This window comes from Gilbertella persicaria (genome assembly GCF_025201335.1).
Source record: "Gilbertella persicaria strain CBS 190.32 chromosome Unknown B0P05scaffold_34, whole genome shotgun sequence".
In the NCBI taxonomy this organism is placed as follows: domain Eukaryota; kingdom Fungi; phylum Mucoromycota; class Mucoromycetes; order Mucorales; family Choanephoraceae; genus Gilbertella; species Gilbertella persicaria.
This window is the reverse complement of record NW_026251995.1, coordinates 163,081-184,733: the sequence shown is the minus strand read 5'-3', so window position 1 is coordinate 184,733 and position 21,653 is coordinate 163,081. Positions and strand designations below refer to the sequence as shown.

The 21,653-nt window shown below is 35.0% G+C and overlaps 9 protein-coding genes across 9 annotated transcripts; 7 read left to right on the top strand and 2 right to left on the bottom strand.

The window, feature by feature from the left end:
• Nucleotides 1–13: 13 nt before the first annotated feature.
• On the bottom strand, nt 14–325 carry B0P05DRAFT_474792 (uncharacterized protein; the record flags this gene model as incomplete). Its single annotated transcript, XM_051574804.1, has 1 exon — nt 14–325. One exon carries the CDS (start codon nt 323–325, stop codon nt 14–16), a length of 312 nt encoding a protein of 103 aa, XP_051432559.1.
• An 811-nt stretch (nt 326–1,136) lies between these two features.
• Nucleotides 1,137–2,357, top strand: B0P05DRAFT_605143 (uncharacterized protein; the record flags this gene model as incomplete). Its single annotated transcript, XM_051583337.1, has 5 exons — nt 1,137–1,219; nt 1,258–1,314; nt 1,361–1,858; nt 2,006–2,130; nt 2,185–2,357. 5 exons carry the CDS (start codon nt 1,137–1,139, stop codon nt 2,262–2,264), a joined length of 843 nt encoding a protein of 280 aa, XP_051432558.1. The 3' UTR covers nt 2,265–2,357.
• A 30-nt stretch (nt 2,358–2,387) lies between these two features.
• B0P05DRAFT_495285 (P-loop containing nucleoside triphosphate hydrolase protein) lies at nt 2,388–4,811 on the top strand. The gene is made up of 3 exons (XM_051575371.1): nt 2,388–2,693; nt 2,739–3,159; nt 3,212–4,811. Exons 1-3 carry the CDS (start codon nt 2,410–2,412, stop codon nt 4,688–4,690), a joined length of 2,184 nt encoding a protein of 727 aa, XP_051432557.1. The 5' UTR covers nt 2,388–2,409; the 3' UTR covers nt 4,691–4,811.
• A 9-nt stretch (nt 4,812–4,820) lies between these two features.
• B0P05DRAFT_551534 (uncharacterized protein) lies at nt 4,821–5,188 on the bottom strand. Its single transcript, XM_051579370.1, has one exon. The coding sequence runs from the start codon at nt 5,180–5,182 to the stop codon at nt 4,973–4,975; it is 210 nt and encodes a 69-aa protein (XP_051432556.1). The 5' UTR covers nt 5,183–5,188; the 3' UTR covers nt 4,821–4,972.
• Nucleotides 5,189–5,779: 591 nt separating this feature from the next.
• Nucleotides 5,780–6,354, top strand: B0P05DRAFT_194842 (uncharacterized protein). The gene has a single exon (XM_051573191.1). The coding sequence runs from the start codon at nt 5,936–5,938 to the stop codon at nt 6,146–6,148; it is 213 nt and encodes a 70-aa protein (XP_051432555.1). The 5' UTR covers nt 5,780–5,935; the 3' UTR covers nt 6,149–6,354.
• Nucleotides 6,355–8,037: 1,683 nt separating this feature from the next.
• B0P05DRAFT_551532 (uncharacterized protein) lies at nt 8,038–8,592 on the top strand. Its single transcript, XM_051579369.1, has one exon. The coding sequence runs from the start codon at nt 8,128–8,130 to the stop codon at nt 8,335–8,337; it is 210 nt and encodes a 69-aa protein (XP_051432554.1). The 5' UTR covers nt 8,038–8,127; the 3' UTR covers nt 8,338–8,592.
• A 3,137-nt stretch (nt 8,593–11,729) lies between these two features.
• Nucleotides 11,730–13,159, top strand: B0P05DRAFT_514268 (chaperonin 10-like protein; the record flags this gene model as incomplete). Its single annotated transcript, XM_051575673.1, has 3 exons — nt 11,730–12,155; nt 12,206–12,833; nt 12,876–13,159. The coding sequence occupies exons 1-3, from the start codon at nt 12,012–12,014 to the stop codon at nt 13,157–13,159; spliced, it is 1,056 nt and encodes a 351-aa protein (XP_051432553.1). The 5' UTR covers nt 11,730–12,011.
• A 2,577-nt stretch (nt 13,160–15,736) lies between these two features.
• B0P05DRAFT_194798 (uncharacterized protein) lies at nt 15,737–17,031 on the top strand. The gene has a single exon (XM_051573190.1). It carries the CDS (start codon nt 15,827–15,829, stop codon nt 16,931–16,933), a length of 1,107 nt encoding a protein of 368 aa, XP_051432552.1. The 5' UTR covers nt 15,737–15,826; the 3' UTR covers nt 16,934–17,031.
• A 2,777-nt stretch (nt 17,032–19,808) lies between these two features.
• Nucleotides 19,809–21,639, top strand: B0P05DRAFT_495276 (Aspartate/glutamate/uridylate kinase). The gene is made up of 5 exons (XM_051575370.1): nt 19,809–19,976; nt 20,026–20,392; nt 20,433–20,574; nt 20,626–21,275; nt 21,335–21,639. Exons 1-5 carry the CDS (start codon nt 19,864–19,866, stop codon nt 21,596–21,598), a joined length of 1,536 nt encoding a protein of 511 aa, XP_051432551.1. The 5' UTR covers nt 19,809–19,863; the 3' UTR covers nt 21,599–21,639.
• Nucleotides 21,640–21,653: the final 14 nt, after the last annotated feature.

Here is a 21,653-nt window from a genome sequence, read left to right as displayed (position 1 = left end):
GTATATGTATAAGTTAATGAACAAGACTGATGTAATTATTTCTAGAGTCACCAACACTGAAAGATCTGGGACGATTGAGTTTGGCGGTGGTGGTGGTATCAGTGACAGACAAGTGAGAAACAGTTTGATGAATAGGTACAAAGCAAGTATCATGAGGCAAAGGGTTGCTAGTACGGATGATATTAAGATCTTCCATCATAGTGGAATGAGAAGCAAGAAGAATTTGTCGAAGTTCTTGGCAAGCTTCGTTGTCTTCTTCTGTCCATATGTCACTGGCAGTGGTATATGATGAGGGCTTCTTTGGGCGAGGTGCAACAATGTTCATTATGTATGTATATGTATAAATATTTACAAAAAAAGAAGATGAAAGAGAAGAGAGGAGAAATAAAATGTGTTACCAATTTATATCGTAATCGGAGTTTGCCCATGTTTAAGGTTCAAGTGTCACTGGGGGCTGACGTTTGTTTTAAACATATTTGGTTGGTTCAATCGCAATACAAGTGTGTGAGCGTGTGTGCATGTACTAAAAAGGCTTAAATTCAATGGATTATATTTTTAGAGAGAGTGAGATAGAAGAATAGTTGATATTGGCTTCAGTGTATGTAAGAAACACAAAGAAATCAGCTTTCAGTTAAATTCTCATTTTCTCATCTATAAATATCTGGATAGAGAAAGAGATAAAAGAAATCACCAATAGAAATACAGCTTATTTCTTTCCTCTTTTTGAAAAAAAAAAAAAATACGAAACAATGATTGCCCGGTTTGTTCCTGAACAAGATCCTAGTTTTTCTTTTCTTTTTTGGAGTATGATAAAATAAATATTGGAAAGAGAGAGAGAGAGAGAGAGAGAAAAAAAGATAGGGAGAATCAAAAGTATAATAAAAGGAAAGACATGCTTCTCCAATACAAAAAAAAAAAGGAAAACTTGTGTGCAGCTGCTTTTGAATTATAATTAAACAACGCTTAATCAGCTTCATTTTCTCTCTCTCTCTTCCTCTCTCTTTTTTTTTTCCCTCTCTTTCTCTCACATTATGGCTCCCAAAGTAACAGCAGCAACAGCAGGGGCAATGCTAAAAAAACCAGTAGCTGAAGACGATTTTGAATCACAGCAAAAGCGCAATGTACGACAACCAGAAATGTGTGTTGATTATTTGTCTTATCAATTTGATGAAATGGATTTAGCTGTTTCTTGGAGAGTTATAACAAAACAAAAAAAGAAGTGGTAGATGGTATTCGACTAGAGAACGCGTCTTGGAGAACATGGGCAAAGCAACGAAATAACCTCAAGACAATAAGTCCTCAAACATTGAATTGGTAAATAGAAAGAAAGAGAGACCAGGGTTGATTTTTTTTTGGGTAGGTTAAAAGATAGTGATGTGACCTGGCTTTATGGACCATTACATACAGTAGTTCAAGAAGAAGAAGATCCATTTTTGGCACCTAGAAGAGCAACTGCTGCAGATACATTGGGATTAATGCTACAAGAGCAACAAAAACCTAAACTAAAACCAGCTTTAAAGAAGGTCACTAAAGTTGATTTATTGAAGCGTTCAGTAACAGAACTTGACCCACTCAACAAAAACCATCATCATCGTACAATATCTCTTTCAGAAGCAAATGAAGAATTGAAGGCTGTCTCACCTGCTGTTTTAGCAACACACCGTCAACCTAAATTAAGGTTTAATACTCAAGTGGAACAATGCATAGCCATTACTGCTGAAGAAGCTGCCAGAGAAGAAGAAGAATACAGCAGCAGTGATCCAGATACAGATGACATTGTCACATCTCATGTAGACCATGTTTATTATAGAAGATCATCTATCAAGAAGATTGCACCTGCTCGCTTAAAGAAATCACAGTCTGATCAAGACACAGACGATGTCTCCTCTATCTCCTCTAATTCAACTTGCTCTATAAGTAATATAACACAATCTCCTATGTGTGAAGAAGAAAAACAAAAAGAATATAAGCCTTCTTTTTATGATCGACCTACTGCTGGACAAAGTATTCGAACTGAAAAAATATCTACTATTCATTCATACAAAGAAAAGAGCCATGTGGCAGAGCCAGCTCTAGTGACAATGCATCAAACAGCGACTGATATCAACAAATCCACTCATCACACGAAGAGTCCTGGCATTTTTAATCATATTGCAAATTGGGCCTCATCCTATTTGTGGCCAGGACAAAAGAAGTCTGATTTTCCTGCTGCAATAGAACACCCATCTTCATCTAATCATACTTCTAAAGCTCATCATCAATAGAATACTTTTTTCATGTACAATACCATCATTGAAATAAATGTTTATGCACTATCAAGTGACTGTATAAAAAAAGACAGTCCCTTTTTTATTCTTATTTTTTTTTGTCTTAAAAAATATTTTATAGTTCTTTACTCTAACGTTACTCATGACAGACAACCCTTATCTTGCTCACTTAAACACCAAGGAAGATAATAGCAATCCCTTTAAGGGAATGATTCCTAGAAATACAACTGCTAAACAAGCAGAGAAGCTTGAAAATGCTACTACAAACCCTTTTACCGGCAAGGCTTATTCTGCAAAATACCAAAAGATCTTGGAAGGTAGACGCAAACTTCCTGTTCATGCTCAACGTCAAGAATTTTTGGACATGGTACACAAAAACCAGTTTGTTGTTCTTGTTGGTGAAACTGGTTCCGGTAAAACAACACAGTAAGTATAGGCTTCTATGCAAACTTTTTTTTTAATTGTGTAAAGAATCCCCCAATTTTTAGCCTATGATGAATTGCCTCACTTGAAAGGAAAGATGATTGCTTGTACTCAACCTCGTCGTGTGGCTGCCATGTCTGTCGCTCAACGTGTCGCTGATGAAATGGACGTCAAGTTAGGTCAAGAAGTGGGTTACAGTATTCGTTTTGAAGATAACACAAGTCCCAACACTTTCTTGAAATATATGACAGATGGTATGCTTTTGCGTGAAGCCATGTCTGACCCTTTGATGAGCAGATATTCAGCTGTGATTCTTGATGAAGCTCACGAACGTACACTTAATACTGATATTTTGATGGGTCTTTTGAAAGAAATCTGTAAGAAGAGAAAAGATTTGCAAGTCATTGTCATGTCAGCTACATTGGATGCTGGTAAATTCCAAAAGTACTTTGATGATGCTCCTTTGTTGGTAAGTGTGTTTCTCTCAGAAAAAAAAGGTCAATCAACTAAGCTTGTCATAGTCTGTACCTGGTAGAACTTTCCCTGTCGAAATCTTTTATACTCCTGAACCTGAACGTGATTATCTTGAAGCTGCTATTCGTACCTGCCTTCAAATTCACGTCAGTGAACCTGAAGGTGATATTCTTGTCTTCTTGACGGGTGAGGAAGAAATTGAAACCGCAGTAAGCAAAATTAAAGCGGAAGGTGATGAATTGATCCGCAGCCAAGGTGCTGGTCCTCTTAAGGTAGTTCCCCTTTACTCTTCATTACCTCCTCGCGCACAACAACAGATCTTTGAATCTGCTCCTCCTCCACGCAACGGTGTTCCTGGCCGTAAAATTGTAGTGTCTACCAACATTGCTGAAACTTCACTTACCATTGATGGTATTGTCTATGTCATTGATCCTGGTTTCGCTAAGCAAAAGGTCTACAATCCTCGTATTCGTGTCGAGTCCCTTTTGGTCTCTCCCATCTCCAAAGCCTCTGCTCAACAACGTGCTGGTCGTGCTGGTCGTACTCGACCTGGTAAGTCTTTCCGTCTGTATACTGAGAATGCCTTTAATCAAGAATTGATTGAGACCACATACCCTGAAATCTTGAGAAGTAACTTGGGCAACGTTGTTCTTCAATTAAAGAAGCTTGGTATTGATGATCTTGTCCATTTTGACTTTATGGATCCTCCTGCCCCTGAAACATTGATGCGTGCTCTTGAACTCTTGAACTATTTGGGTGCTCTTGATGACGATGGTGAAATGACACCTACCGGTGAACTTATGTCTGCCTTCCCTCTTGATCCTCAATTGAGTAAGATGTTGATCGAGAGTCCTAGTTACAACTGCTCCAATGAAATCCTCTCTATTGCTGCCTTACTCTCTGTACCTCAAATCTGGGTTCGTCCCAACAATGCTCGTAAGGCTGCTGATGAAGCCAAGGCTCAATTTGCTCATGCTGACGGTGACCACTTGACCCTCTTGAACGCTTATCATGCCTACAAGACAAACTACGAAGACCCCAACTGGTGTTATGATAACTTCTTAAATCACAGATCACTCAAGTCTGCAGACAATGTGAGAAACCAGTTGATGAGAACCATGGAAAAGTATGATTTGGAATTAGTGTCTACTGATTTTGAGAACCGATCTTACTATACAAACATCAGACGGGCTGTTGTTGCTGGTTACTTTATGCAAGTCGCTCATCTCGAACGATCTGGTCATTATTTGACTGTCAAGGATAATCAAATTGTACAACTTCATCCTTCATCGTGTTTGGACCATAAGCCTGAATGGGTGTTGTATAATGAATTTGTGTTGACCACACGTAATTATATCAGAACATGTATTGAAGTCAAGGCAGACTGGTTACTCGAAGTTGCGCCTGCTTATTACGATTTATCTAATTTCCCCAACTGTCATGGAAAACGTCAACTTCAAGCTATTGCCAATAAGAAATATAGAAATGAAGAAGAAAAGAAGTCTTCCAAGAAGAGAAAGCATTAAAGAATTTTAGTTTCTTTGTTATACAATCATCATTCCATTTTTTTTTTTTCGTTTATACACTACATCCTATTTAGATCATTACAGATTATCTTGTGAATAATAAAGGCAACGATATCTAATTAAAAAAAAAAAAAAAAAAAGTCCATATTTATTCATAAATAGCATATAAAAAGAGCATAAAGGCATAAGTCTAAAATGAAGGAATGAAACGTATGTGCAATGATATATATATACATAAAGAAATGCAAGAGAAATAAATACACAATCTAAATAATGTTTGGCTTAAGCTCTTCGACGTGCAATACTGTAGCAAGTGCCATTACACATGAGCATCATTTGTCCAATGTCAACATAGACAGGGCAACGGAAGGATTGGCTTTGTATCCAGCTGGAAGAGTTGTGTGACCATAAACTTTCAATATGGCTTTGTGCTAAAGAATCAAGAGTAACCCAAGAAGAGCCATTGGCATAAACCCATTGAATAGAACCCATTTTCTTTTTAAAAAAAAAGTAAAAAGAAAAGTAGGATATTAAAAAAGACGTTTCTTAAATACATGTTGTAAGTCTATTTTTATAAGGTCTATCGTCACCTTAAATAGGAACATTCTACCTCGCCACAGCTAAAAAAGAAAACTGAGCAACTCTTTTGTGGTCATTAGCCATTTTGTGTAATGGATGACGCTAAAGGAGTATTTGAGCCACGGTTACATTTTTTTTTTTTGTAATTGATTTCTTGTTGTTTAACCACTGTTTTTGTTATCATTTAGTTGTACATGGTTTATTCAAGTAGCAATATAGTTGTCTTTAGTTTGTCATTTTAATAGAGTTTTTTCTTGGAAGAATCCTAAAATTGGGTCATGCACGTCATTTAATGTTTGTGCGCTTCGCCACTATTTCCCGATTCCTCGATGATCTAGAAGAACATTCTATTCAACAGCAATTCATTTTGTTTTTTTTATTGAAAACAATATGGCAAACAGACAAATAGAGATAATTTCGCATATAAAAAGAAAGAAAGGTTTAAGTGTAATTCGATGCTTTGTATTGATCTATTTCTCTCTTGTTTATACATCGTTCGATATACAAGTTGCCGCAGGATCTTCAAGCCATTGTCTCCATATGGAAAAAGCATAACTTTATAAGGAAGCAAATAGTGGCTCTGCGTTTTATAGATTTTAGAGTTGAAAGACTCGGTATCTATATATATAAAGACAACATTTTTTATTTTTTTTTTATTTCAACTTGATGGCATCAACAATTAAATGGGCTTATGCAAATGGAAGCAATTGGGTTATTCTTGACAATCAAGCACAAGACAATATCGAGCGATTGTGGGCCTCAAACTCATCAAATTGGATCAATTCTCAAATGTTTCGCAAACCTGTGTACGTTGACATTCCACATATGATGCTTCTGTGCGACGGGGTGTCTTACAGTATAGCGCGTTATCGAGCATAAACTTGTTTATTTTGACAGAAACAAATGTGTACAAAACAAGTTTTCATTAACGCGATTGCATTAAGAAAATCTATGTAGGCATCCACGATGCAAAGTAGATCTTTATACCTTAAGAACCAAAATAATGTCTGATATAATTTAGGAAAAGGGTAATTCAAAGAGCAAAAAGAAACTTCATTCATATAAAACACAACTAATAAATAAACACAATGCGTCAATAAATATGTACTGCTAAAACAGTAAGATTTTTTTTTCAAAAAAGGGGTACAATCATGTACAAAAGCAAAGAGGGTTTATATAGTTTTTTTTCTTCAGAGTACTTTCACAATGGCTATTTTTAACCCGATATTTTTAGCGCAAATCTATTTTAACACTTAAGCTCTAGCTACAAAGTTTTGGTTTTGTAGTTGTACAAACAAATGAAGCGCCTCATCATCTGTCGCAACATGCTTTTTCTAATTTATTTGAATATGTTACTATAGTGTACCAGCCAATCAAAAAAATGTGAATGCTTTCTAATTCTCGGTAAACTTCCTTATAAGTGCTTATTGTTGTGTTCGATCAGTTTTTAACTAAATATAAACTATTACTACAAGGCCCTGTTGTTACATGACCATGACAAGAGCAAGAAGAAAAAAAATTTTTTCTTTACAACTTGATGAATTGTTAAAGTGCCTAAATGCTTGAGTTTAAATCAAGAAATCAAAGGGAGCCTTAAATTTTTCTTTCATATTCTAGTATATTCTCGGAGTCATGAGCAGAACATAGGAATTCAAGGCCACGATAAACGGGCTCGTTTTATCGGCTTATTATACAATGCTTAATAAAAACTTATGGTGACGATGTGGCTCTGTCTTATGTGTATTAGGCAACTCTAAATGTACATTTAGACAATTCTAAAAATAATAAAATTAAATTTTGTAGTTGTACAAGAAAACAACAACTTTGGGCTGTTCGATCACTTTCAACTTATTCAGTGAGAATGGAGAGCCTTTAGAGAATCAAAAGGCGTTTTCGATCATTGCACAAAGAACAAAAGTCTTTATCGTAAGTTTGTCATGATTCATGATATAGTCAAGCGACAATTGATACATGCAATCACATTAAATGAATCAAGGCTTGTATATTAAAACTTTAACATAAAGAAAAATAGTAAAATTTCAAGTAATACACTGCCAAACAAAACAAGAACAAAGTTTACCTGATGTGCAACCATGCGATATATAAATAAATCAAACCATGTCAAAGCGAGCCGTCTCTTCTTTTTTTCTCAAGTCAAAAAATAATCCAAAGAAGATACAACAGTATACAAAAGATAAAATGTTGATCATTGTTATTAATTGAAGTGAGCTACATTTAAAAGATCTATAATCAAAAAGAATGGCATCATTCAGAACAAAAAAATAAGTAGGACAAAGTCTAAAAATAAATCTGTTGTTGTATTACCAAGCATTGTGAAGTTGATCTTTTCTCTTTTATTTGTTAATTGGGGCATAATTTACATATTTGACATAAAAGTTGAATCTATTTAACCGGATAATGTGTTTATGTAATCATATATATCAAACGTTGCCTTGTGTTTTTTTTAAATGGCAAGGGCCCTTTGAATTCAATTGTTGTAATCACATTCATCCGATAAAACTTTGTGCGATATAAACCTTAATTGTAGTTAAAAGACCAGCTGATTGACTGTTTGATATAAGGATGATTAAATAGTGTGTACCACATTTAATGTATAATAAAGCCTCTTTGAAAGTGTCACTTTGTGGCAAAATACGAGTACCATGTTAGGACATATTTCTCTTTTATTAGATAGAATGTAACGAAAGCCTAATATTCATAAAAATAGATCTCCCCTTTCCTTTTAATCTCACCAAGTATAAAAGGACCTGATACTTTGTTTCTTCTCCTTTTTTTTTTCTTCTTGTCTACTTATCAGATTAAAATTTATCAGATAAACTAAAAAGAAAAAGAAAACAATGGCTTCTGTTCAATGGGTTTACGCTAATGGTTGTACCTGGGTTACTCTTGACCCTATTGCTCAACAACACATCGAAAGTTTATGGTCAAAAAACTCATCTAGTTGGATCCAAAGTCAATTCTTTCAATGCCCTGTTTATATTGACATTGAAAAAATGCTGCTAATGTGCAATGGCTTATCCTATAGTATCGCTCGTCGTCGGATTTAATTATCTGTCAAATAATTCTTCTTTATGGCTCACTATGTATACACTTATAGCATTGTTCTGGAAACTTGTACATGTAGACTCTATCCTTAAGCACTCATATTCAACAAACGAAAACCTTATATATACATATACACTCATTACAGCCCTTATACCTTCATTATTTTTATTGCATCGGATGCTCATCATATTTAGACCATGTATAATTATTATCTAAGAAATAGCTACTTCCCTTTTTTGTTGTATGTAATAAAAAATGCTTATCTTATTCCTCTTGCATTATATTCATACTGTCACGTGCTCTAATGTAGTCTGCTGTCAAACAGACTAAGTCACTTTCAAGGGTAATTTGTAATGAAAGGGACCTTTGTGATACAGAGTATATTACTTTGCAACAAGGCTATATACCTATGACGCTCAAAACCTTTCAATTTTTTTTTTGACTGTTTTATACGAGTGGAGATTAATCATCCCTTACAAGCTTTATATATGAATCAGTAAAGGAGACGTGTCATGTTTACTAAGAGCACGAAGTATCTAACCTGGCTGAACATTGAGGTTTAAATTGAAGGATTGTCTATAACAACAATCTCATTCAAATCAGAGCATTCATTTTCCTACCTTGTATTACAATCCCTTCTTTTTTTTAAAAAAAAGAAAAGTATCTCATAACCTTAAGAAAAATTTAGAGGCATATGTCTTTTTTTTTTTTTTTTTTTTTTTTTTTTTGCAAAACTATTGCGACTTTAAAACTTAAAATCATGCCATGGTTGGATTTTAATTGAGAGCGGAACAATCTAAGAAAACGTGAGGAATTGAAGCAGAGCTCAACTTACTTTCTATTCTCCTTTTCTTTTCTATGGTTTTTTTTTTAATTCGGTTCATGTAGTTACTCAAAACATACACGGTAGTTACAAAATATGTTTTGTGTAGCAAATTGACTTTGAACCTAGGAGAAGATGGCATTCATGCAAATCAGTAACTTTCCTTTTCCTTAAAAAAAGAAAGAAAAAACGAAACTACAGAGTGTATATAACATCTCTACCTGCTTTTTTCTTTTCTTGGTAATGTAAAAAAATGGTGTGTAATCCATAGTGTAATTGTTGGCCTATATGTGTACTTGATTTGATACAAAATCGGGGAAAAATTAACCCTTTCTTATAAAAGAGGCTTATGCAAGCACATATAAGCTAGCTCGGTCGTTGAAATCAAAAGTGGTATGGCTGAATTCATGATAAGTATGAAGAAAAGATGTGCGTTTTCACTATAGTTTGATGCTCAAGAAAGACAAAATTTATCCCAATGAGCAAGCTATAGCTATTTAAAGGTATTCGCATTCTGATTTATATAAAAGGCAGAGGGTACCCGAGACTCTTGTGTTTCTATAGACATTGTCTCTTTTTTTGTAAGAAATCAAAGATTTGCACATAGGTAGCATTCCAAGACCAATAATCGTCACTATGTTTTATTGAAAATTGTCATATAGATGACGCTAGCTCACCATAATGGTAAACGCAAACTAGAAACTGTTTAATAACTAACACATACAAAAAAAGCAACTATCACAGCTCTGTGATATAACGAAAAAGATGTATATTATATATTAGGCAAGCGAAAAAAGAAAGCATTTGCTCCGTACAAAATGTATAGATTTTAGATTGATGCTGACGCATGCAAGAAAAAGTTTGTCGTTATATTACAGTGCATGATTAGTTTAAAATCTTATATACAAATGGTATTTTCTTCTTTTAGATGATCTTTTTTTTTAAAAAAAAAAGACCGCAAAAACGATTTAGATGGATCAAAACATGCATGAGATTGTATTCATTAAAGAGCAAGCGAATACACATATTATTTAGTCTCTGAAAGGCAGCATTAAGTCTGTTTATATGTGGTTAAATTGGTTTTATACTCACTTTTTATGTATAGTTTTACTTAAAGAAAATGTATTCATTTCAAAAGGACCTTTTTGTGATTTAATGCAATCAATGACACCTTGCCCTGAAAGAAACGAACTTATCAGCTCATGCATATTTATACACTTTATAAGGAGCTTTGTTATTTGATAGAAATACGCCTTTTGCTAGGTTTATCTGGCTGATATTTCTCTTTCACGAATTTACGCGTTTTAGATCTATGTATGTCTTTAAATCGTGATATTTTTTCACACTTTCCTTAATAGATTTTCAGTTTCAGTTTTGTTTGATGTTGGTTGACGAGTGGTTCTGATTTGTCTTTCTTTTTTTCTGCATATCCTTTGCCGATCTACTTCCAATGTCACTTTGCTTTTTGTTTTGGAGTTGTTTTTTTGGCTAATATGACAAACTTGTGCATCGTTCAGAAATAGAAAAGAGCAATGGACCAAGAAACGAATTCCTGCTGTGCCTTAGATCAGAGCATTTAAAATAGATATCAGTCATACGACTCGAATGAATTCATAGATTGTTGAACAAATAATTGAGAGGTTGTTCAATAAGTCTATAACAAAGACAAGTACTTTTTTTCGGATTCAGTTCAAAGACTGACAAGCATGAATTAAGTTTGATGACATACCTTAGGCTTTCGTTTTACTCGATCAGACAAGAAAAAAAAAAGGATCCACAATCTGGAGTTTTCTTTCATGTAGAGTTTATTTGAACTATATAAAATCTGGTAAGATTGATAATTGAGAGTCTTTGGACTTTAATTCAGATATGTCAATGGGGCTTTTACCAATGATGTAAACGTTGTTTGTTCATTTTATGCAGTCTTTTTTTTGTTTGAGAAGAGCAATATTTCTGGGGGGTTTTTTTTTTTTGAGATTTAAATGGTTAAAGTTAAATAGTAGATGTTGAGATTCGTTTCTTCCCGAGGTTTATTCAAAGTGTGTTGTCCTATTTAGTTTATTGTCATGATACTTTTTTTTTTTCACAGACGTCTGCAACAATGCGCCTCAACCTGAAGCTTGCTACGTTGTGATGTGTTGAAGAATCTCTAGTATATCAATGCTTTTTTATTCTCAGTTTTGAAAGCAAATTAGCTTCCTTTACTGCAGATCTACCTATACTATAAACTTAAAATAAAAGAAGAATACAGTAAAAGAGAAGCTGTTTGTTGGGAAATTTCATTATAGTATGGTGAAAACCTGCATGGTCCTGACTAGTGCCAACTGCACACTTGGGATGATAAACAAATAATATAACGTGTGACGCCTTCTGAGCATATCCAAAAGATAAAATAAAAGTTCGAAACCATGTTGACTAAGCAAAACGCATAAGGAAATGGATTTACGTCTTCGACTTTCCTAATTTGACAAATTCAGGGTTTTCTATACTTTTCTATCGACTTTAATAAGAGTCAACATATTGAAGCAAAAAAAAAGAAAAAAAATAGGGCACCTTAAACGAACAAGGCCCCTCTATAGTATAACGTATTTTACATAGCTTTATTGAAAGATTGTGTTGAATTAAAGAGAAAACAAAATCTGACGGTTATTAATTAAGGTTATTTCCTTTTTCTTGTAAAACAATGTTTAAAATTAAAAAGCATGATCTTCTCTGCACTGATAATGAACGTAATCGCACTTCCAGATATAGAGGCTGAGATTGAGTGCCTGTTTTTTTTCTTATATAAAGCGAGAAAGGTTCCATGGTTTGTTTCGATATTCTAAGAATAATAATAATAATAATAATAATAAAATGTCTGCTGAAAACGATACCTTCAATGCTTGGGCCGGTGTTGCCAAAGATCAACCTCTTGAAAGGGTTCAACTTCAATTAAGACAATGGACAGAAGATTGTGTCGAAATGAACATCACTCACTGTGGTATTTGTGCTAGTGATGTAAGTAGAAGCCTCTTGTTTGGTCAGATCGCTAATATTTTTTATTCTAGGTCCACACACTTGAAGAAGGTGAAGAATGGGGATCCACAAACTATCCTTGTGTTGTTGGTCATGAAATCACTGGTATTGTTACAAGAGTTGGTAAAAATGTTACCCATTTAAGGGTTGGTGACCGTGCTGGTGTCGGTGCTCAATGTGGTTCTTGTCATGAATGTGACCATTGTAAGTCTGGTAACGAAAACCTTTGCTTCCGTAATATGGTTACTACTTACAACTCCAAGTGGGAAAATGGAGATAAAACCTATGGTGGTTATGCTGATAAATGGAGAGGTGATTGTCGCTTTGCTTTTAAGATCCCTGATCATTTGTCAAATGAAGTAGCTGCCACATTCTTCTGTGCTGGTGTCACTACTTATGCTCCCTTAAAGCGTGCAAATGTCAATTCTGAATCTACTGTTGGTATTATGGGTCTTGGTGGTTTAGGCCATTATGGTGTCCTTTGGGCCAAAGCCATGGGTGCCAAGGTGGTTGCTATCTCTAGCGGTGATCATAAGCGTGAAGTTGCCAAGGAACTTGGCTGTAATGATTATATTAATTCCCGTGACCCTGAAGATTTGAAGAGATACACAAAGAAGTTTTCTCATATTCTTTGTACTGGCTGTAGCTCTGATTTTGAATGTAAGTTGACATACATCAAAGAAAAGAATCTAATCTAGTTAGGGTCTACTTACCTCGCTCTTATCCGTGGTAATGGTTACTTCCTTAACGTCAATGCTCCTCGTTGGAAGTTCCCTGCTATCTCACCTTTTGTTTTGTTGATGAATCAATGTTTTATTCATGGTTCTGCTATTGGTTCTCCTGCTGAAATTGAAGATATGCTTAAATTTGCAGAAAAAAAACAAATCAAACCTTGGCTCCAAAAGTATTCTATGAAAGACGTAAACAAGGCTCTTGAAGATTTCAGAGCTGGTAAGCCTAGATTCAGATTTGTATTGGAAAACTAGTTTCATATATATATATATACTCAATAAAAAAAACACTGTCATTTTTAAAAAAAAGGGATGGGGGAAACTTCTCCTTGATATGACTCTAAGAGGGGAATGATCGACGCTGTCTTACCAAGGTAGAAATGACTATGGGCGATGATTGAAACGGATTCAATTTGCTTTGGTGTAATAATAAAAGTTATAAAACTTGGCTTTCTGAGTCTATTGATGTAGAGAACACAGCAGCTTTGCTAGCAAAATATTGAGAAAATAGGCCGACATGTTTACAAGGTTCTCCACTTGTATCATGTCATCTTCATAACACACTTGGCAAACAAACTCATGCACTAAAAACTACAGCCTCTGGTGCTCATTTTGAGTACTTAAGCTTGTTGATAGCTTCCTTTTTTGTCTTGCAGCGTCGAAAAGAAGCTCAAAGAGTTGTCAAACTCGAGATTTCCAGAGTAATACCCTTTGGTCAAAAATGGCTTTTGGCCAAATTTTACATGCCACTTTTTTTTTTGGTCCAAATCAACTCCAAAGATACCATGAATGTTAGCAGACATTGTTTGTAGTTATATAGAGTATTTATACGCATACAAACGGACTTAATGTTGACTTTATTGGTCTGAGAAATAGACAAAGGTGTACATGGGTTGTTGTCTTTTTCACTGTCAAAGCATTTGTTTACCTGGTGTTTCTGTTACATGAGTAAATATCAAATTACTTATCTAAATAAATTACTATGTTAGTAAGGCACTTGGTTTGATTAAATTAAAGAAAGGGAATATTTACTTATGAAAAACGTCAAAATGTTTAGAAAATTTATGATATATGAAAGGTAGCCTTTCGAATATACATTAAATATGGTGAAAACTATCATGAATTCATACTCTCAATTCGGCTACACACTTTCTTTATAGTAAAAGACATATTCATGTTAAAAGGTACAGTAGCATTTCTATGATCTAGCAAAATCATTAATATTTTGTATTGAGACAAGCCCTAAAATTCAATTTGTGTTCATACACCTAATTCAAAGTGTTTGCTTCTTGTTGATACAAGTACTTTATAACTATTTCTTTGGCCGGTATGTCTACTTTGATTAGTATGTTCGTTGAAATTCATATGTGTATTATCTGCATTCGGTTTTTCTTGTTACTTGTTATTTCTTTTTATCTATGCCTTTTGAGAGATACTCTTTATTGATCTTTTTTTGTTTGTTCATCTTGAAATAGCAAATCTCACTCTTCATTTGTTCTTTATTGTTATTGCTTTTCCTATCATCTTTGTGTGTTCTAGTATTTATCAATAAAATTGTCTTGTAAATGGCCAACTAATGATGCGTAACAAGCTTTGGTTGATTTCTAGCCCTAAAACTCTCTACTTGAGGTTGAGTTATTCTGATGTTGGGATATGCTAGGACTTCATGCCTCACTTGCATTGTTACAGTCCACCTTTCATTTTGGTACTCCATTTTTCAATATGTTCTCTACAGTCAATTCCATCACTTTCAGAAGAATTTGCAAACTGCTCGATACTAAAGACACATAAAGTTTTTTCTAAAAAATACAATGTCCTTCAAATGATCTAATAAAACTAATACACCCAAGAAAAAGAGCTTTGATGAAAGGCTCTACACAACCCTACCTATAGCATCACGCCAATGGATACAGACACATCAGTCTTTTTGCCTAGCCAATTATCGCTGGTTTATTCAATTGTATGGCTTTAAGAGGGAGTGTCTGTATCCGTGCATATGCTGGTTAATGGCTGTTACTCTTCTGTTCTCTGCTCTTTCTGATTGCCTAATGAAATGCTAAAAAAAAACAACGAATACACAAGACTATATCTGAAGATCCATGTTTTCGTTTATTGTTTCGTTTTAAAGCCTTTCAAGTCCAAGTATATACATTCCATGGCTCTAATTCTCTCTTTATGTAAAATACCGCTGAACTATTTTGTTGTCGATATATGCCAATAGTTTCTTGTTGTGTTACCATTTGTGTGTGTGTGTGTGTGTGTGATACTGATGGCGGTCATTTAAAATTGCAGTACAATTTTTTCTTTTTCTTTCCCTTTCTTGATCTTTAAAACTACACTTTATGAACCAAATCACACTAAGGTGTCCTATTTGTAACTCAAGCAAATCTCAAGAATCAAAGAACAAAAGCTTAGCGTAAGCCTTATTACTGCTTTACTTGAACTAAATTACTTTATAGATTCTGTAAGAAATGTCAAAGCACTTATTTATATCAACCATTAGATGCCTGGGACAGTGAAGTAGACGAAGAGAATGATAGTGATGCCTATATACCCAGTAAAAATGGCTCTGATGAAGATGATGATATGTCAGAAGCCCCTTCTTTAAAAAGAAACAGTGGAGCTGCGTTTAAGAAAAAGAAGGCCAAAACGAAACAGGAAGAGGAAAGAGCAAGTGAACCACGACGTATGTTTGCTACTTTTACGAGAATCAATCGTTATGATGGTAAGACTTGCTCTTAAAATAACCGGCTTAACTTATTGTCTATAGACTTGGACGATCAGGAACTAGAGCGAGAACCAACACCTCATTATGAAGTTGAGCCGCCTGCCTTATCAACACGAGGTAGTCCAACACCCTTTCTTGATGATCAAGTAACCAGCCCTGCAGACCCAATTGTTACAACACCTGTTGATCAGCTAATGGGCGAAGCGCCCCTAGACTCTCCAGAACAGCCCATCCTTAAAAGCCCACCCTTATCAAGTACGAGTGTTCGCCTACCCAGCTCAACATTGTTTAAGAATCGAAGTAGTATATTCTCTGGCAAAACAGCTAACTATTTTGACTTCTCTTCTGATGAAGAAGACAGCATTTTTAGTCAACACCAACTCAATAAGAAGCCAGTCGTAAACAATGTGAAGCCAGAAATCTATCGTAAAATGTTCAGTTCAAATGATGACAAACCAGCTCCCAAGCGACACCAGTCTCTCAGTTCATTTAGTCGTGCCATTGGCAACTTATTTGATAGTTCAGATGAAGAGGATATTGTGGCTCCTAAACGTTCATTTATCAAAAAAGAACCCATTATCAAGCAAGAACCTATGGACTATTCACCAGAAATTAAGTCAAGTAGTATTTTCTCTCGCACATCAAAGCTATTTGATTTCTCAGATGATGACGATGACGATGATATGGCTACAGTACGAAAGAAACCAGTTTTTATCAATCCACTTGAATTATCTGATAGTGAAGATGAAGCGCCAATTAAAAAACTAAAGAGTAAACAAAAGACAAAAAGCACTGATCTGCCTGCTATCTTTTCTGATGTCTATTTACCAAAGCCAAAGGCCAAATTACCCAAGCAAGACCCATCTGAATTCTCTGATATTGAAGAGATGCCTATGGAGGATTACCGTAATATAGATAACTATGGACGCACAATCGACATTGATAGAAGAAAGGGAAACCATATTACCATCACTAAGCAAAAGCGCCTATTGTATGAGAGTGAGAGTGATAGCGATACGGACCAACAGAAACTAGGAATATACCAGTCAAGATCAGTCTATAGACCCATATCTGACAAAACAAAGCACCCTACAGAGCAACAGATTTCACTCAGTAAACTATTACAAGAAAAGAAGAGAAGACCATTGCATCGATTTAATCCGTTTATCTTGTTCAATACAAAGACTAGAAGGAAGTTAGCACAAGAGAATCCAACATTAACAGTGCATGAATTGAGTCATTTGGTAGCACAAGCATGGCGTGGCCTTGATAGTGTAAAGAAAATACATATTTGTACATAACTACTCACACTTTACTAGGAATCCAAAGCTAAAATTGAAGAAGAAGCAAATCAAATGAAGCAATTGTTTATACAGTCAGGAGGAAATGGGGTTATTCGACCTAAAAGACCACCAAATAATGGTTTTATCTTGTTTTCTAATGAAAATATGACACAACTAAGAAGAGAGAATCCCCATCTGACCACAGTCAATGCAGCTAGTAAACTACTGGCAGACAAATGGCGTGCGCTTGATGAGGTAAACACTGCCTGAGATAGGCATGTACTGAATTATTTTTATATAGAAAACCAGAGATAGATACAAAGACAGAGCATTGAAGATGAAGAAACGATGGATAGTAGAAAAGCCAGAGGATCATGCAAGATATATAAGCTTACTCAAACGTCCAGAAAAATCATTATTCCAATCTATTCACAACTAAAGAAGACTTCCCATGTATATAATAAAATATCTTTCTTTTCTTTTGTATAAAAAAAAAAAAGAGCCCAATTGTCTTTGATTTCATCTCACAAAAGTAGCAATGAACTTGTATTTCCTTGCTAGAAAATAACTCAAAAAGAGATAGCAACACTAGCTATTCTTCAATGAAACTGCAATCACAGACCATAGAACTATTACATCTTGTATACGTAGCTGTATGAAAACCAAGTAAATAAGAAATAGCTATTTTAGCTTTTCCCTAAAAATAAAACCTTGATAAACTCAAAACTTTCTTTTGTAACAAAACTCGTATTCATTGATGTAAACAGATCATAGACTGGTCCTAGGCGTTACTTTCGACTATCAGTTGAGTAATCAACATAATGTAAACAAACGATTTACTTTGTGATACAAGTAAGAACAAAGTATCCGCTATCTTCTCTTTAGAACAATATTTTCAGATAGTGATAAATGATAGATTCTATCTTGTCTGTGTGCCATAATACATTGTCAATAAGCATATAGACTTGTATAGTTTTTACATACTTGAGAGCAAATTGATCTTTGAAAGTTACACAAATCAACAAAGTTGTTTATGCCATCAAAAGTTCTTTTCATCATAATGAAGCCAATATAAACAAAAAGATCTCATCTCTAAAGCATGGGAACAAAGCAAGTGTAAATGATAAAAAGCGAGTCTAGAAAAGAACCTTTTTTTTGGTCTTTCTTTCATCTTATTTCTCATTCTCAAGACTTAAATGCAAAAAAAAAAAAAAAGGTATTATGTAGCATTAAATTTATGTAGCTAATATTGTTAGTCTCTGTCTCCACGTCTCTTCAAATCAAGCAATACTATGGTGTCTCTTTTTTACAAATCAAAAGGCTGAGATTATTTAGCATACATTTCAATACTTGATTCATCTGATTCTCTTTTGTCTATCTGTCTTCTGGGTACTCTACAAGAACACACAAGCAAAAAAGAAAAAAAAAAGAACGTCCTTATTGACAAGAACCTTCTCTCTGATCTTATCTCTGTGAGTAACTGGCTGGTAGAAGGAAGACTGATGTCGCTTATTGAATCGCGTAAAACAAGGGTATCTGTTGTTGGCCAACTTCCGCGAACGTCTACTCCTGATAGGCAAAGTACCGAAAGAGGGAAACGCACTATGCATTGTCTTGAAGGATACATAGTAGACCTGTAGGGATTATTGGTAGAAGGGTTCACAAACATTACCTGTGCTTCCCTTTGTCAACACTGATAGGTTTGTTGTGAGGAAAGAGCCAACAGAACTAAGCTTTAGCAATAAGGATTATCCTCTGAATTCTACCACAAAGTTGCTTGCGCTATATACGAATTTGCTCTCTTTACTGCTTACTGCTTACTGCTTACTGTCTACTGCCTACTGTCTACTGCTTACTGTCTACTGTCTACTGTCTACTGTCTACTGTCTACTGTCTACTGTCTACTGTCTACTGTCTACTGTCTACTGTCTACTGTCTACTGTCTACTGTCTACTGTCTACTGTCTACTGTCTACTGTCTACTGTCTACTGTATATCAACTGATATTTGATATCAAAAGCATAACTAATACCACAAAACTACTATTGTTACTTTACTGAACCAAGTCTCTTAATGCAACAAGTTAATAAACTTCTTCGCCATTTACCTTAAATTAAGCGATATTTATCCAATATAAAACACAATCAACCTCAATCAATAGTTGCTGTGCTTGATGCAAATACAAAATACTGTCGTAGTTTACCGGCATAGTTTGTGATAAAAGACGCTGAAGATCACGGGCATTACAACAAAAAATTTGCTTATTCTAAATCAGTATTCATTGGCTTCATGAAGTAAATTTGAGCAAAAGCAATCACTGAAAGCAATAGCTTTTACCGGTTATTTTGAGTGTTCAAACATGTCGATGGCTTTTGTTTCACAAAGGACAAAACGAGCATTAGCAGCGATATTTGAAATTGATGCAAAGGGGTTTACCTAAAGAAAAAAAAAACTGAGGCAAAATGGTTTACTTTTCATATATCAATGTTTCTTTTAAATCATCTTTGAAACTATCATATTGCCCTAGGAATAAATGTCTGATTCTTTGTTTTTTAATGCATGAAACGATGATGTTAAAGAGCATTTGATATAAAAAGTATGTTCTTTTAGCAGAAAGATCAAAGCAAAAAAGAACTTGTATGATCAAGATACAATACATGCCTTCCTTCCATCTAGTAATTGTCTTTTTTAGCAACCAATTCATATTGTTATTGGTAAATTGTATACCAGACAAATAGGGTTGTGCAGACGAATTAATTGGCAATTTTTCACTTGTGATATGTGTGGCCATTCGATGAAAGATAAGCGGATCTTTAAAGGACAGCGATTGTGCTTTAACATTGGTCAGTTTAATGTCAAGTTGACTCACTTTTTTTTTTTAAATTAAAGGGTCAGTTATTGGAGAATTTTTTATTTTAAAAATCCTTCTTTCCCCTTCTTTTCAACATTATGGCCCGTACCTTTACATACAATAACTCACCTGGACTTCCTTGGATTGTTCAGAAATTTGGTGGTACTAGCGTTGGTAAATTCTTGGACAATATTGCCAATGAGGTTATCAAGTAAGTTTGCTCTTTATATCGTTTAGGGTCTTAACCTATTCACAATTAGAGAATATGTCAAGCAAAACCGCCTTGTGGTTGTATGTTCAGCAAGAAGTGGAAAAGATAAACAAACAGGTACCACCAACCGTCTTATCCGTGCTGCCAATGATGCCTTGAAACCCGGATCCAAAGAATACTTGGATATTGTGTCTGCTTTATTAGAAGACCATCTTCAAGTGGCTGCTGAAATGATTCATGATGAAGAGATTAAAAAGGGATTAGAAAATGATATCAGATCTGATTGTGATAAACTCAAGTCGTTTTTAGAAGCTGCTCAGATCATCAATGAAATCTCTCCTAGATCAAAAGATATCATTATTGGTGTAGGTGAAAAGTTGTCTTGTAGAATTGTTGCTGCTGTGTTACAAGATAGAGTAAGTCATGAGCACTAGTTATGTTGTACTTATGAATTAGGACGTGGATGCACAATTTGTGTCTCTTGAAAACATCATTGATAAAGATTTTGATAAATTAGACCAAGATTTCTACAACTATTTGGCTGAAAAGATGGCTAAGGCTGTTGAGCAATGTGGAAACAAGGTCCCCGTTGTTACTGGTAAAGTAAAACATCGATTTATGAAACATGCAGCTTATTTTGGTTGGTTAGGTTTCTTTGGTATTGTTCCTGGTAGTTTGTTGAGCTCAGTGGGTCGCGGTTACACAGATCTCTGTGCAGCATTGACGGCTGTAGGTCTCTCAGCTGAAGAACTTCAGATCTGGAAAGAAGTAGACGGTATCTTTACAGCTGATCCTCGTAAAGTGAAATCTGCTCGTCTCTTACCTATCATTACACCTGAAGAAGCATCTGAATTAACATACTATGGTTCTGAAGTCATTCATCCTTTTACCATGGAACAAGTCATTCGTTCCCATATTCCCATTCGCATTAAAAACGTCGAGAATCCTCGTGGCCAAGGCACTATTATTTTCCCTACAGACATTGTCTCAAAAGACGGTACATCCACACCTCCTCACTCCCCTAAAGTGTTGGCTGAAAACGGTTATTCCTTGGACTTGTCCCGCAAGTACCCTACAGCTGTCACTATCAAAGACCATGTGATTGTTCTTAACGTCCACTCTAACCGTAAGAGTGTCAGTCATGGTTTCTTTGCAAAGATCTTTTCTACTTTAGATCGATATGGTGTTGTTGTTGATCTTATCTCTACTTCAGAAGTTCATGTGTCTATGGCTCTTGGTGAAGATAGTATGGATAAAGAATTAGATCATGTTATTGCTGATTTACGTTCTGTTGGCAGAGTAAGTTTGCTTTCTTGAAGAGTAAGATGGACTGATTTCCCCCTTTCTTTTTTTTTAAGGTGGATGTCATCAAAGACCTTGCTATCCTTTCTCTTGTTGGTAAACAGATGAAGAACATGGTGGGTATTGCTGGTATGATGTTCAGTACCTTAGCTTCTGCTGGTGTCAATATTGAAATGATCTCACAAGGTTCTTCTGAAATTAACATTTCTTGCGTTATTGATGAACGCAGTGCAGTGACTGCAATGAATGCTATTCATGACCAACTCTTAAGCAAGCGTAATAAGCTTGTCTTGCCCTCTCTTAAATTATCATTAGAATAAATAGATTCTTTTTTTTTTGCATATATATATATAAATAGGACATCTATCACGTTTT

Excerpts from the sequence above, each read along its gene's own strand:
- B0P05DRAFT_551534 (XM_051579370.1), bottom strand. The coding sequence starts at position 5,182 with ATGGGTTCTATTCAATGGGTTTATGCCAATGGCTCTTCTTGGGTTACT.
- B0P05DRAFT_194798 (XM_051573190.1), top strand. The coding sequence starts at position 15,827 with ATGGGCGAAGCGCCCCTAGACTCTCCAGAACAGCCCATCCTTAAAAGC.
- B0P05DRAFT_194842 (XM_051573191.1), top strand. The coding sequence starts at position 5,936 with ATGGCATCAACAATTAAATGGGCTTATGCAAATGGAAGCAATTGGGTT.
- B0P05DRAFT_495276 (XM_051575370.1), top strand. The coding sequence starts at position 19,864 with ATGGCCCGTACCTTTACATACAATAACTCACCTGGACTTCCTTGGATT. Across the intron at positions 19,977-20,025 it reads ATTGCCAATGAGGTTATCAA|AGAATATGTCAAGCAAAACC; the intron begins GTAAGTTTGCTC and ends ATTCACAATTAG. Across the intron at positions 21,276-21,334 it reads ATTTACGTTCTGTTGGCAGA|GTGGATGTCATCAAAGACCT; the intron begins GTAAGTTTGCTT and ends TTTTTTTTTAAG.
- B0P05DRAFT_495285 (XM_051575371.1), top strand. The coding sequence starts at position 2,410 with ATGACAGACAACCCTTATCTTGCTCACTTAAACACCAAGGAAGATAAT. Across the intron at positions 2,694-2,738 it reads GGTTCCGGTAAAACAACACA|AATCCCCCAATTTTTAGCCT; the intron begins GTAAGTATAGGC and ends AATTGTGTAAAG. Across the intron at positions 3,160-3,211 it reads TTGATGATGCTCCTTTGTTG|TCTGTACCTGGTAGAACTTT; the intron begins GTAAGTGTGTTT and ends AGCTTGTCATAG.
- B0P05DRAFT_551532 (XM_051579369.1), top strand. The coding sequence starts at position 8,128 with ATGGCTTCTGTTCAATGGGTTTACGCTAATGGTTGTACCTGGGTTACT.